Below are 15,731 nucleotides of genomic sequence, written 5' to 3'. Positions count from 1 at the left end.
GTTAACCAGGGGCTGGACGTGGTGGCTCATGCTTGTAATCCCAGCACTTTGAGAGGCCAAGCGGGGCAGATCACCTGAGGTCAGGAGTTTGAGACCAGCCTGGCCAATACGGCAAACCTCCCCCCTCTACTAAAAGTACAAAAATTAACTGGGTGTGGTAGTGGGTGCCTGTAATCCCAGCTACTCAGGAGCTGAGGCAGGAGAATCGCTTGAACCTGGGAGGTGGAGGTTGCAATAATCCGAGATCATACCACTGCACTCCAGCCTGGGCAACACAGTGAGACTCTGTCTCAAAAAAAAAAAAAAAAAAAAAAAAAAGATTGTTAACCAGGTGTCCTAATTTCAATGGCTATTCCATTTTTGTATTTGTTTTTTAAATGAGTATTGAAATGGGGAGGTATGGTAGGAAAATCTGTTGCTATTTGTTACTTGTTCTTTTAGCTTAGCAGTCCACCTGGATTAATCACGTCTATTATTTTTTCAATGTGCTCACAATTCTCCCTATTACTTGGCCCTGTGATACTATGTGCTGTTGAAGTTTTCTGTCTCATTCTCTCCAGTGTTCTGGGTGTGTTCTATTTTCATGATAACCACATTATTTTATTTTATTTTAAAGAAAGCATGCTTAGATTTGTCTCTTTTCTTTTTACATTGATTGCTATTTTTTTATTTGTACAAATTTATGGTTACATGTGAAGTTTTGTTACATGCATAGATTGAGTAAAGTTGGTCAAGCCAGCACTTTCAGGGTACCATCACCCAAATAACGTACATTGTACCCGTTACCACACTTCTCATAATCCTCCTCCACCCCCTCCCTGACCCTTCTGAGTTTCCATTTTCTATCATTTCCTTGTAAGCCACAGTGATAGGAAGAGGACTTTATGCCCCTGCCCGCCTCCCTCTTGCTTTCAGTGCAACTTGAAAACAGATCTTCTATTATGCCAAAACATGCAGGTAGGATGCTTCCTGCTCAGTCTCACTGAGCTTCTCCTAGACAGTAGAAATAGCCCCCTTTTAATTACTCAAGGCCCAATACATAAAGGACAGATTAGATTAACAACAACACTTTTAAACTATATGTAAGCCATTGTTGTTTTCTATTACTGTTGTTATAAAAAACATTGATAATATACATGCCTGCTTTATTTCTGCTCCAGACTCATCTTGACATCCTGGAAAAGAGTGTCAACCTCAAAGAGGTCTACTTCCGGCAAGATGTTCTCTGCCAGACGTTGGGAGGGAATCCGTGTCCCTTGGTGACCATCACGGCCATGCCTGAGTCCAACAGTGATGAGCATCTAGAGCAGTTCCGTGAGTAAAATGGGATCCTCTTCATGGAAGATTTGACTAAGGGTGTCCTTTATAGTCTTGGAAGCATTCTGTCTCTTTTAGATCAAAATCTCCATAAAGGGTTGGAGACTGTCTGTCTTTGTAGAAATACACCCCCGACTTTTATTGGTGTGACACATAGGTTAAACATTAATGTTGCTCTGTTGTTAAAGAGAGAGAAAATGAAATGAATTCGAACTGTCAGGGAGATGAAATGACAGTTTGCTAATGATGGTCACTTCCTCTCTTAAAATAGAACCAGGACTCTGAATCATATTTTCCAACTTCTAATCCAGGGACTTTTCTCACTATGCTCACTGCTGTTATGTGACTCTCATTCAGTCAAAGTTTGGAAAGAAAGAAAGTTGAGTTTTTAAGCCCTGGCTAAAGAATCCCCTTCATGACCTGAATACCATTTGTATCTGCAGGTATTTGTATCTGAAGATGTGGACAGGCTCTAGCTAAGAACTTTGAAACAAAGTTGAAGCCAAACTCATGCACACACATGCAGACACACACAAATATACACATACGGACACATACACAAACACATAGACACACTTAGACACAGACATGTACACAGACACACGCACATGCATGTCTTTAAATGTTGGGCTCCTGTGCTAAGTGCATATGTGTGACTGACCTGTTACCAACTAGCTTTTGAAAATGACTTCTAACATCGTTTCAGAACTTAGGTAGGAAAAAAACAAAAAACAAAAAACAAACAAACAAAAAAACCCAAAGAATGAAGAATGTTTTGTGATACAGAGAAGTTTTGAAGATTAAAGAAGAGACTAGGCACCCAGCTTAATTTATCCCCAGAAGATACAGCCTTCCCTGGTGAATATACAGCCTTCCCTGAGGAAGATACAACCTCCCCTGGTGAAGATACAGCCTTCCCTGAGGAAGATACAGCCTTCCTGGTGAAGATACAGCCTTCCTGGTGAAGATACAGCCTTCTCTGAGGAAGATACAGCCTGCCCTGATGAAGGTACAGCCTTCCCTGATGAAGATACAGCCTTTCCTGGTGAAGATACAGCCTTCCTGGTGAAGATACCGCCTTCCCTGATGAATTGCTAGCCTCATTCAGGTGACTCTTTGGTGGGTCAGAATTATATTTTCTCACACCCCATCAGCATCTGACAATGGATACTCAACTACCTGGCAAATCAACAACCGATTAACCCATCTGGATTAATGAGGCCCTAAAATGCTTTAATGAATAATAAGGGATTTTCCAAAAATTATTTTCTGTATTTTATGCATTTAAGAGCAATTTCCATAACAGTCATAGGGTCCCCGCCTCGGCAGATGAGCAGTGCTTGGGAGCTGGAGACAACAGTCCTCCCAGGGTAACTTTCATTGAACCATTATTTACTTAAGAAAGTGGATGTGTGTAAATCTTAGCTTCTTTTTCTACAAAAGAGGTGAGCAGAACTCTGATGTATCATTATGACATAGAAGTGCCTCCATTTTTGTATTTTGTGCTGACATTGGTGTTTTTGTTGCTGTTATAAATATGGAGAGTATTCTTACTTTAAGAAGAGGACTTGAAACATGCAAAAGCACTTAAATACTCTGGCACTCCAACAAATAGTTCTGTTGAAAAAAGAGAGAGAAAGAGAAAAAATATCTCTTAGTACACCCTTATATGAATCAAAAGAGGCTGGTTTCTGCTTGCTCTGTAAGATGGGTTATAGTAAGTGTACACTCTTATGATCATAACAGGTTTTTTTTCTTTTAAACACATGCTAACATATCCGATGTTAATCTCAAGAAGTATCAGATAAATGCTATGTATTTTCTTTTTGTCACTTGCAAATGACAATCATTGAGCTAGATCCTGAGGAAACCAGGCTTTGACCTAGAGGAAAGGGCTAGTTAGGGCCATCTTCATAGGTGTGTCACCTATACCTTTGCAGAGGTCTTCTGCTTAGAAGGGCCATGAACTCTGCTTAATGCTTTTCTGTCACTATCTTTATAAAATTCTTTATAAAGTTTTGAAGAAGGGGCCCTACCTTTCCATTTTTCGCTGGGCCCTGCAAATTGCATAGCTGGTCCTGGATGTGATCTAAGGTCATAAAGGTAGAAAGTGGCAAAGGCCAGTGCCTTTCTGATACTACTCTTCTCTCTTTCCACATTATGCAAGAAGAGTTTTAAGTTTTATCCTATTTTTCCCACTCACTGAAAATATTATTTGTATGGATTATGTAGCTGATTGGTATCTTTCATCATGGGGATTAATTTCTGGACCCCTTATTTTGCAGATGGGGTAAGTGGAGCTCAGAAAGGTTAAACACTATGATCAGTAGAGGTGACAGATTTCCAACATTGTTATTCTGATTCCAGAGTCCACACACACAACAAATGTGCTGACCCCTTCGTTATACACATGTTCAGCATCAACATTTTGGCTTCACTCTTGGAGCCATAACTTCCTCTCTTCCTCATTCTGTCCTCAAATTATTAGACACTAGCTGAGTTGTTAAAGGATTTATGCTGAATTGACCACAAGTAAGTGTATTACTCTCTTCTTGCTCACAACGAATTTTATGTTCCTTTCCTAACCCAATGGAAGCATTTTCATGGTGGATGCTTCAGATACTGTGGCAGGAAGGGAGAAAGAACACTCTTTCTGCCTGAAGGCCTTTCTTCAGACCGGTCAGATCCCAGCACAGAGCTGAGACTGCATGACCTGAGCCACAGTGCTGGGGCACAGCTTCAGCAGGGCTACATAATTAAAAAGTGTACAAGGTAGGGGTGTGTGTGTGTGTGTGTGTGTGTGTGTGTGTATAGTTATATAAAGTTACTTTATATATATAACTATATATAGACTATATATAGTATCTATATACAGTAACTATATATATGAATATATTCTTATATATATATATGAATATATAAACACATGCCATTGCTGTGTTTCCAAAAGAAAAATTAAAAAAAAATACTCAGCCCAGTATAAATACTACCTACCCTTCAAAGTGCAACTAACCATGCCTGTAAATCAGAAATGGAACTACTTAATTTCCTTTGAACTACAAAATGTGATGTATTGATTTAGAAGGAGAAAACAGCAAATGAGCCTGCAGCTCAAGATTCTCCTGCCTCCAGGCCTCCCTTCAGGTGAGATTAAATTGTTTTACCTGCTTCCTGCCTCTCAGGGACTAAGGTAGCTTCAGTGTGGGGCTGTATTTAGTTGCAATTTAGCTAGTTTCTGGTTCAGTAGCTGCCACTAACCCCTCATAAGGAGGTATGAGTGGAAAGAAAGGTTTTCTCTCCATTGTGTGGGATTATTACTTGAGTCTTACTTTACCATCCCAGGAAATAAGACCATGGCTATGGAACTCTGGGGGAACTCCCCTCTCAAGGCTGGTTGCCTTGATGATCTGGTCTAAAGTCCTGGACCTGAATATTATTGAGGACAACTTACTGATTACTTTTAGTTCCTCCCAGTGTCTGAGCTCCAGAAAGTCTTCCAAAAGTATTGGTTTGATTTATTTTTCAAAAGCATTTTCTTTTTAAAAAGTTATATTCCTGGAAACATTTAGCCTTACCTTCTTGATAATATATTTTCAGTTGAGTTGTCACCAGATTTGCCAGCTGTGTACTTTATCACTATTTGGAGAATTGAGGACAGTCCCTTCTTGAAATGCTCCCAATAAAGAAGACTTACTACTTTACACCTTGATATTTGAGCCCTCAGAGCCAAACTGCTGGCAGGTCTTCAAGAGCAAAATCACTCCCTGCCCTTTTCAGTGGGACGGTGAACAGGGAAGTTCTCTGGGAGATTGTCACTGAAGTCATTGTGGAAGAGGAGGGCTTAAGGAGAAATTGATGATAGCAGGGAACCTTTACAAAAGGATCTACACCTCAGTCTAGCATCAGGGACTCTCAGTGATGAATAGGCATTGGGCAGTTAGAAAGTCCAGGCCCTTCCTAACTAGTAGGATTTGGGATGTTAAAGGAACCCAGGTAGGGCATTTGGATTTTGCACAGCAGAACGGGAGTGAGGAGGAACACACAGAATCCAATAAAATGGAACAGGGGCTCCAACAGGTTGGAGCAGAAGATATCCCATAAGCAGTTTGGGGATAGGCTTGGTAGGCACGATCAGTCCAGGAAATTCTTTGCAGTGCCTTCTGAGCCTAGTCTCCATTGGTTAATGGTGGTCTGGCATAATTCCACTTAGCCTACTTAAATCCTTTAACACATTATATGTGAATAGGTACTTTGATTAGCATACCCTTTGAATATGCAACTTCCAGGTAGATTTGAGAAGTTTTCTATCTTTAGTTTGTATACTCTTCCGGAATGGGATGTGTGGGTGGGTGGTGTGGTATCTCCTTTCTTGAATTTGAACTGGGAGAAGATGCTGAATTTGAGTAGAACTAGAGAGCAATTCAGAATAAAGAGTCTTGGGGGGTCATTATTTTTCTAATCCCGGAAAGAAGAATTTTCCCAGACTCAGCCATTTCCCAAAAACCATGCCTGCTTTCTGCTGCTTCTCACATAGATCGAGTTGCCTTTGTGTGGAAATTCCTCTTACTAATGAGCTCTTGGCCTTCCTATACTTGTTGTCTTACCTCCATTTTGCATATGGAGTCCGTCAAACATATTTCCAGATACCCCTCTTTAGGCTTTGGTTTTACTGGACTATTACCCAGAAATGCATACAACCAGAACACACTGCTTGGTGAAGGCTGCTATCACTTTGTCAACTTCTCCATTTTCTCCACATTTCTCTCACAACCTCACATTCTAAATGACCATTTTAGCCCAGAGAAAGTCGAGTCCCATTTTAGTTTGGAGAGCTACATCTCTGATAGAAGCTTCATTTTTCTTAGAAACTTTATTGCCAAATTGGACATCTCTACATTCAGAACCTGTAACAGCATTGTCTTGACTGTACTCACGAATGATCTGAGAAAAGGAACGAATTTGTGGGAATTTTCTGAGGGAAAATGTCATTCTCCTATTAGAAACTCTCATTCTCTAAATGAATAGTCACGGACTGATTTACTGGTGAGAAGTCAAGAAACAACAAAGGTGGCTGCGGCGGGGGGGTGGATATGCTATTTTTTGCAATCTGAGACACCGCCACCCTGCATTTTTGTAACCTAAAAGAGCAGAGCGTAACCTTTATATGTCTCTGGAGGTGAGATAATCTCACTCCCCTGCCACAGTCTCCTATGGCTCACACACTGTTCTTTCCAGGGGGCCTGAGGTGGGGGAAAGCAAGAGGCTGCTTTTGCAGTTGTTAAAGAATACCTTTCTTTTTCTTTTTCTTAAAAATATTCTTACAAAAGCAATGTTCTATTCAGCCTGCCATTATGCTAAAAGCTTTTCCTTGGAAGACAATAGCTGTTCTCAGAAAAAAGATTTACATGGGGTCCCGAGGGTGTAATGAGCTACCACGTGGCACCTGCCTCAGGTTGGGCATTGTCACTTGTAAGTGGTTTTAAATTAGAAAGGAGTGGAAAAATACACAGTTACAGAATTCCCCTTTTGGCTTCTTTGCAAATCATTTTCCACTCTCTCTGGCCTTTGTCTTTCTGACCCTGCTGATCAGGTGTGAAGAACAGAGCTTTCCACTGGGGAGAGCTGGAAGTGACAACAGTGGTTGGTCCCAGGAAAACAGAAACTCAGGTGAACTGCAAAACTCTCAACTCTGGACATTTCTGTTTTTGTACCTCCAAGAGGCATGTGGGGACAAGTATTACTATGGGATTACTGAATTTTAGAGCTTAACAATCCATAAAGACTATCGAGTCCTGATGTCTCAATTGCTGGTGAGAGATTGGGCTGAGGGACTTGAGCTGAACTATCTAGGTAACCTGTCTAGTTGGTGGCAGAGGTAGTTCTAGACCTCAGCCTCTTGTCTCTTGGCAATCTTTTTTTTTTTTTTTTTTTTTTTCTGGAAAGTGATGCTTTTGACAAATAGTACAGTTTAAAAAAATTAGATACAAAAGCATAATGACTTCTCTCCATGGAAATCTTTAATAAAAGGAGTTAGAGAAACTGAACTGTGCCCTTTTCTTGCCTTTTCTTACCTTGGGATTTCCATGTTTTCAGGCAACTAGGGCTGAAGATATTAGGAATACATAGATAAGTATTATTTAGTCTTTGTCACTGAGGTACTCATAATCTACAGAGTGTGTGTGTGTGTGTGTGTGTGTGTGTGTCATGTTAAACAGGTCATTATAATACAGAAAGTTTTAACAGAACAGGGGTGAAACTAAGTTCAGCGGAAGCACAGAGAAGAGAGGATGTATCTTCATGGTGAAATCAAAGGGGGACTTTTACTCACCATGGCCACCTGTATAAACTCCACGTGCTTGGTGGTCTTGTATTGACACAGATTTGCTTTCAAAGAAAGCTCAGTTGGCAATCCAAAAATTATTTGAATAACAGTTTGACTCTTTCTTGAGAATACATGGAAAGTAAAATATATAAAACACATCAAAACCATCTTAAATTTGTTTTTCTTCATTTTTCTCACTGTTGTTGATCTGCCTGCACATAAATAGTGACTCACCATAATCTTACCCTCTTCAGACACAAACCCTCAAACTGTATGACATCAAGAATGGTTGAATATCTCCTTTCTGCTTTCCACTTTGGCCAAGTTACTCTAATAATAAGAGGGCAGGAATCCTTCCTCCTTCCAAGGCTGGTTGAAGTGGGTGGGAAAGACTATGAAACCTTAAAGGTAGTTGAATAGCTTGGCTTACACCCTATCATGTAAATATTTTATTCTTATACAGTTTTACATAATATCATTTGGTCCTTATAATTACCTTATGAATTAAGAACGACAATAATTGTTACACCTGTTTTATGGATGATAAAAATTGAGATTCAGTGTCAATGCCATTGATTTACACTTTGAAGTCAGACTTCTATATGCAGAGAAATGGGGACAATGTCTTTTCAAGTAGAAACATAGCATATGCAGAAGCAAGGAGACCTGGATATGGCGCTTTGAAAATCTCAGGGTGACAGGGTGTGGTGGCTAACGCCTGCAATCCCAGCACTTTGGGAGGCCGAGGTGGGTGGATCATTTGAGGTCAGGAGTTCAAGACCAGCCTGGCCAACATGGTGAAACCCCGTCTCTACTAAAAATGCAAAAAAAAAAAATGAGGTGGGCGTGGTGGCAGGCACCTGTACGCCCAGTTACTCAGGAGGCTGAGGTAGGAGAATTGCTTGAACCCAGGAGGTGGAGGTTACAGTGAGCCAAGATTGTGCCACTGCACTCCAGCCCGGGTGACAGAGTGGGACCCTGTCTCAAAAAAAAAAAAAAGGAAAATCTCAGGGTGCAGGACTACAGAATTGTGGATTGAGTATGGGGACAGCAGATAAAGTGGGAAAAGTAAGTTGGGCTAAATGATAGGTGGCCTTCTTTTTCATGTTAAAAAGTTTTTATTGAAGACAATTATGATCTAATAGGATGTTATTAAAAGCAGAGAAATGACAAGATCAGATTTGTTTCAGAGGGAAGTTTTGTGGCAGTAATGTAGAGGAAAGTTTGGCGTAAGGAGGATAGTGGTGTCATGGAGTACAGCACAGAGGAACTCTTAAGCATTTACGTCTTTATTTATTTATTTAATTATTTATTTATTTTTTATTTTTTTATTATACTTTAAGTTCTAGGGTACATGTGCATAACGTGCAGGTTTGTTACATATGTATACTTGTGCCATGTTGGTGTGCTGCACCCATCAACTCGTCAGCACCCATCAACTCGTCATTTCCATCAGGTATAACTCCCAATGCAATCCCTCGCCCCTCCCCCCTCCCCGTGATAGGCCCCGGTGTGTGATGCTCCCCCTCCCGAGTCCAAGTGATCGAATTATTCAGTTCCCACCTATGAGTGAGAACATGCAGTGTTTGGTTTTCTGTTCTTGCGATAGTTTGCTGAGAATGATGGTTTCCAGCTGCATCCATGTCCCTACAAAGGACACGAACTCATCCTTTTTGATGGCTGCATAGTATTCCATGGTGTATATGTGCCACATTTTCTTAATCCAGTCTGTCACTGATGGACATTTGGGTTGATTCCAAGTCTTTGCTATTGTGAGTAGTGCTGCAATAAACATACATGTGCATGTGTCTTTATAGCAGCATGATTTATAATCCTTTGGGTATATACCCAGTAATGGGATGGCTGGGTCATATGGTACTTCTAGTTCTAGATCCTTGAGGAATCGCCATACTGTTTTCCATAATGGTTGAACTAGTTTACAATCCCACCAACAGTGTAAGAGTGTTCCTGTTTCTCCACATCCTCTCCAGCACCTGTTGTTTCCTGACTTTTTAATGATCGCCATTCTAACTGGTGTGAGATGGTATCTCATTGTGGTTTTGATTTGCATTTCTCTGATGGCCAGTGATGATGAGCATTTTTTCATGTGTCTGTTGGCTGTGTGAATGTCCTCTTTTGAGAAATGTCTATTTATATCCTTTGCCCACTTTTTGATGGGGTTGTTTGTTTTTTTCTTGTAAATTTGTTTGAGTTCTTTGTAGGTTCTGGATATTAGCCCTTTGTCTGATAAGTAGATTGCAAAAGTTTTCTCCCATTCTGTAGGTTGCCTGTTCACTCTGATGGTAGTTTATTTTGCTGTGCAGAAGCTCTTTAGTTTAATTAGATCCCATTTGTCAATTTTGGTTTTTGTTGCCGTTGCTTTTGGTGTTTTAGACATGAAGTCCTTGCCCATGCCTATGTCCTGAATGGTATTATCTAGTTTTTCCTTTAGGGTTTTTATGGCATTAGGTCTAACATTTAAGTCTCTAATCCATCTTGAATTAATTTTCGTATAAGGAGTAAGGAAAGGATCCAGTTTCAGCTTTCTACTTATGGCTAGCCAATTATCCCAGCACCATTTATTAAATAGGGAATCCTTGCCCCATTTCTTGTTTTTCTCAGGTTTATCAAAGATCAGATGGCTGTAGATGTGTGGTATTATTTCTGAGGACTCTGTTCTGTTCCATTGGTCTATATCTCTGTTTTGGTACCAGTACCATGCTGTTTTGGTTACTGTAGCCTTGTAGTATAGTTTGAAGTCAGGTAGCCTGATGCCTCCAGCTTTGTTCTTTTGACTTAGGATTGTCTTGGAGATGCGGGCTCTTTTTTGGTTCCGTATGAACTTTAAAGCAGTTTTTTCCAATTCTGTGAAGAAACTCATTGGTAGCTTGATGGGGATGGCATTGAATCTATAAATTACCTTGGGCAGTATGGCCATTTTCACGATATTGATTCTTTCTATCCATGAGCATGGTATGTTCTTCCATTTGTTTATGTCCTCTTTTATTTCACTGAGCAGTGGTTTGTAGTTCTCCTTGAAGAGGTCCTTTACATCCCTTGTAAGTTGGATTCCTAGGTATTTTATTCTCTTTGAAGCAATTGTGAATGGAAGTTCATTCATGTTTTGGCTCTCTGTTTGTCTGTTACTGGTGTATAAGAATGCTTGTGATTTTTGCATATTAATTTTGTATCCTGAGACTTTGCTGAAGTTGCCTATCAGCTTAAGGAGATTTTGGGCTGAGACAATGGGGTTTTCTAAATATACAATCATGTCATCTGCAAACAGGGACAATTTGACTTCTTCTTTTCCTAACTGAATACCCTTGATTTCTTTCTCTTGCCTGATTGCCCTAGCCAGAACTTCCAACACTATGTTGAATAGGAGTGGTGAGAGAGGGCATCCCTGTCTTGTGCCAGTTTTCCAAGGGAATGTTTCCAGTTTTTGCCCATTCAGTAAGATATTGGTTGTGGGTTTGTCATAAATAGCTCTTAAGATTTTGAGATACATTCCATCAATACCGAATTTATTGAGCGTTTTTAGCATGAAGGGCTGTTGAATTTTGTCAAAAGCCTTTTCTGCATCTATTGAGATAATCATGTGGTTTTTGTCTTTGGTTCTGTTTATATGCTGGATTATGTTTCTTGATTTGCGTATTGAACCAGCCTTGCATCCCAGGGATGGAGCCCACTTGATCATGGTGGATAAGCTTTTTGATGTGCTGCTGGATCCAGTTTGCCAGTATTTTATTGAGGATTTTTGCATCGATGTTCATCAGGGATATTGGTCTAAAATTCTCTTTTTTTGTTGTGTCTCTGCCAGGCTTTGGTATCAGGATGATGTTGGCCTCATAAAATGAGTTAGGGAGGATTCCCTCTTTTTCTATTGATTGGAGTAGTTTCAGAAGAAATGGTACCAACTCCTCCTTGTACCTCTGGTAGAATTCAGCTGTGAATCCATCTGGTCCTGGACTTTTTTTGGTTGGTAGGCTATTAATTATTGCCTCAATTTCAGAGCCTGCTATTGGTCTATTCAGGGATTCAGCTTCTTCCTGGTTTAGTCTTGGGAGAGTGTAAGTGTCCAGGAAATTATCCATTTCTTCTAGATTTTCTAGTTTATTTGTGTAGAGGTGTTTATAGTATTCTCTGATGGTAGTTTGTATTTCTGTGGGGTTTGTGGTGATATCCCCTTTATCATTTTTAATTGCATCGATTTGATTCTTCTCTCTTTTCTTCTTTTTTAGTCTAACTAGCAGTCTATCAATTTTGTTGATCTTTTCAAAAAACCAACTCCTGGATTCATTGATTTTTTTGGAGGGTTTTTTGTGTCTCTATCTCCTTCAGTTCTGCTCTGATCTTAGTTATTTCTTGCCTTCTGCTAGCTTTTGAATGTGTTTGCTCTTGCTTCTCTAGTTCTTTTAATTGTGATGTTAGAGTGTCAATTTTAGATCTTTCCTGCTTTCTCTTGTGGGCATTTAGTGCTATAAATTTCCCTCTACACACTGCTTTAAATGTGTCCCAGAGATTCTGGTATGTTGTATCTTTGTTCTCATTGGTTTCAAAGAACATCTTTATTTCTGCCTTCATTTCATTGTGTACCCAGTAGTCATTCAAGAGCAGGTTATTCAGTTTCCATGTAGTTGAGTGGTTTTGATTGAGTTTCTTAGTCCTGAGTTCTAGTTTGATTGCACTGTGGTCTGAGAGACAGTTTGTTATAATTTCTGTTCTTGTACATTTGCTGAGGAGTGCTTTACTTCCAATTATGTGGTCAATTTTGGAATAAGTGTGATGTGGTGCTGAGAAGAATGTATGTTCTGTTGATTTGGAGTTCTGTAGATGTCTATTAGGTCTGCTTGCTGCAGAGATGAGTTCAATTCCTGGATATCCTTGTTAACTTTCTGTCTCGTTGATCTGTCTAATGTTGACAGTGGAGTGTTGAAGTCTCCCATTATTACTGTATGGGAGTCTAAGTCTCTTTGAAGTCTCTAAGGACTTGCTTTATGAATCTGGGTGCTCCTGTATTGGGTGCATATATATTTAGGATAGTTAGCTCTTCCTGTTGAATTGATCCCTTTACCATTATGTAATGGCCTTCTTTGTCTCTTTTGATCTTTGATGTTTTAAAGTCTGTTTTATTAGAGACTAGGATTGCAACCCCTGCTTTTTTTTGTTCTCCATTTGCTTGGTAGATCTTCCTCCATCCCTTTATTTTGAGCCTATGTATGTCTCTGCGTGTGAGATGGGTCTCCTGAATACAGCAGACTGATGGGTCTTGACTCTTTATCCAGTTTGCCAGTCTGTGTCTTTTAATTGGAGCATTTAGTCCATTTACATTTATGGTTAATATTGTTATGTGTGAACTTGATCCTGCCATTATGATATTAACTGGTTATTTTGCTCGTTTGTTGATGCAGTTTCTTCCTAGCCTCGATGGTCTTTACATTTTGGCATGTTTTTGCAATGGCTGGTACCGGTTGTTCCTTTCCATGTTTAGTGCTTCCTTTGGGGTCTCTTGTAAGGCAGGCCTGGTGGTGACAAAATCTCTAAGCATTTGCTTATCTGTAAAGGATTTTATTTCTCCTTCACTTATGAAACTTAGTTTGGCTGGATATGAAATTCTGGGTTTAAAATTCTTTTCTTTAAGAATGTTGAATATTGGCCCCCACTCTTTTCTGGCTTGTAGAGTTTCTGCTGAGAGATCTGCTATTAGTCTGATGGGCTTCCCTTTGTGGGTAACCTGACCTTTCTCTCTGGCTGCCCTTAAGATTTTTTCCTTCATTTCAACTTTGGTGAATCTGGCAATTATGTGTCTTGGAGTTGCTCTTCTCGAGGAGTATCTTTGTGGCGTTCTCTGTATTTCCTGAATTTGAATGTTGGCCTGCCCTAGTAAGTTTGGGACGTTCTCCTAAATGATATCCTGAAGAGTGTTTTCCAACTTGGTTCCATTTCCCCCCTCACTTTCAGGCACCCCAATCAGACGTAGGTTTGGTCTTTTTACATAATCCCATACTTCTTGGATGCGTTGTTCATTTCTTTTTCTTCTTTTTTCTTTAGATTTCTCTTCTCGCTTCATTTCATTCATTTGATCCTCAATCGCTGATAGTCCAGTTGATTGAGTCAGTTACTGAAGCTTGTGCATTTGTCACGTATTTCTCGTGTCATGGTTTTCATCTCTGTCCATTCGTTTATGGCCTGCTCTGCATTAATTATTCTGGTTATCAATTCTTCCACTCCTTTTTCAAGATTTTTAGTTTCTTTGCGCTGGGTATGTAATTCCTCTTTTAGCTCTGAGAAATTTGATGGACTGAAGCCTTCTTCTCTCATCTCATCAAAGTCATTCTCCGTCCAGCTTTGATCCATTGCTGGCGATGAGCTGCGTTCCTTTGGAGGGGGAGAAGCGTTCTTATTTTTTGAATTTCCAGCTTTTCTGCCCTGCTTTTTCCCCATCTTTGTGGTTTTATCTGTCTCTGGTCTTTGATGATGGTGACGTACTGATGGGGTTTTGGTGTGGGTGTCCTTCCTGTTTGTTAGTTTTCCTTCTAACAGTGAGGACCCTCAGCTGTAGGTCTGTTGGAGATTGCTTGAGGTCCACTCCAGACCCTGTTTGCCTGGGTATCAGCAGCAGAGGCTGCAGAAGATAGAATACTGCTGAACAGCGCGTGTACCTGTCTGATTCTTGCTTTGGAAGCTTCCTCTCAGGGGTTTACTCCACCGTGTGAGGTGTGGGGTGTTGGTCTGCCCCTAGTGGAGGATGTCTCCCAGTTAGGCTACTCAGGGGTCAGGGACCCACTTGAGCAGGCAGTCTGTCCGTTCTCAGATCTCAACCTCCATGTTGGGAGATCCACTGCTCTCTTCAAAGCTGTCAGACAGAGTCGCTTGCATCTGCAGAGGTTTCTGCTGCTTTTGTTGTTGTTGTTGTTGTTTAGCTGTGCCCTGTCCCGAGAGGTGGAGTCTATAGAGACTGGCAGGCCTCCTTGAACTGCTATGAGCTCCACCAAGTTCGATCTTCCCAGGGCTTTGTTTACCTACTTAAGCCTCAGCAATGGTGGGCGCCCCTCCCCCTGCCTCGCTGCTGCCTTGTGGTTAGATCGCAGAGTGCTGTGCTAGTAATGAGGAAGGCTCTGTGGGCTGTGCTAGTAATGAGGAAGGCTCCGTGGGCGTGGGACTGTCCCAGCCAGGTGTGGGATATAATCTCGTGTTGTGCCCATTTGCTTCAAGCACAGTATTGGGGTGGGAGTTACCCGATTTTCCAGGTGTTGTGTGTCTCAGTTCCCCTGGCTAGGAAAAGGGATTCTGTTCCCCCTTGTGCTTCCCAGGTGAGGCAATGCCTCGCCCTGCTTCAGCTCTCGCTGGTCAGGCTGCAACAGCTGACCAGCACCGATTGTCCAGCACTCCCCAGTGAGATGAACCCAGTACCTCAGTTGATAATGCAGAAATCACCTGTCTTCTGTGTTTCTCGCGCTGGGAGCTGGAGACTGGAGCTGTTCCTATTCGACCATCTTGCATTTACGTCTTAGACTTAGAATTACTGGGATTCAAATATTTGTTCTGCCATTAGTTAGCTTTATGACCTTGGAAAAGATGTTTAAACACTTTGTGCCTTGGTTTCCCCATATATGAGTTGTGGATAATAGTACTTTTTCATAGAGCAATTTGAAGATTGTAAAGGGCTTAGAAGGGTATCTCCCACATAGTGAGTGTTCAAGAAATACTAGCAGTTGTTGGTCAACTATGTGGGTGATGAGGTTTCAAAGGAAGATAGGTCTAGGGAAATGGGAGGGAGGGGCCTAAATTTAAGAGATGTGTCTCAGAAGTGAGAGGTCCTTGGTGACTGGCTGAGAGTAGTGATGAAGGGTAGGGAGTTGAAATATTAATATTTCCACTTTGGTTGGTCGGTAGATAGTTGAATACCAACAAAGAATGTATGAAAAAGAGTAAGACTGTTGTGGGGGGATAATGAGTTTGGTTTTGGAAATATACGTTTTCAGAGGCCTGAAAATTATATAAGAACTAAGGCTAAACATAATTATAAAGCCAATATGCTATAAAATATAATCTATTTTAGAGAGAAATAAAACAAATTTTGTACTACAAA

At 40.7% G+C, this 15,731-nt stretch overlaps 1 protein-coding gene across 9 annotated transcripts in view; it reads left to right on the top strand.

The window, feature by feature from the left end:
- LOC105488361 (AGBL carboxypeptidase 1) overlaps positions 1-15,731 on the top strand; it is a 958,121-nt gene that overhangs the window by 230,067 nt on the left and 712,323 nt on the right. For all 9 annotated transcript variants that reach the window (XM_071100734.1, XM_071100736.1, XM_071100739.1 and 6 more), the window contains one exon: positions 1,161-1,314. In XM_071100734.1, the coding sequence (XP_070956835.1) occupies positions 1,161-1,314 (154 nt within the window). The remainder of the gene's footprint in view (positions 1-1,160; positions 1,315-15,731) is intronic.

Source organism: Macaca nemestrina, chromosome 7 (assembly GCF_043159975.1).
Source record: "Macaca nemestrina isolate mMacNem1 chromosome 7, mMacNem.hap1, whole genome shotgun sequence".
Taxonomy (NCBI): domain Eukaryota; kingdom Metazoa; phylum Chordata; class Mammalia; order Primates; family Cercopithecidae; genus Macaca; species Macaca nemestrina.
This window is presented reverse-complemented; position numbering and strand designations above follow the sequence as displayed.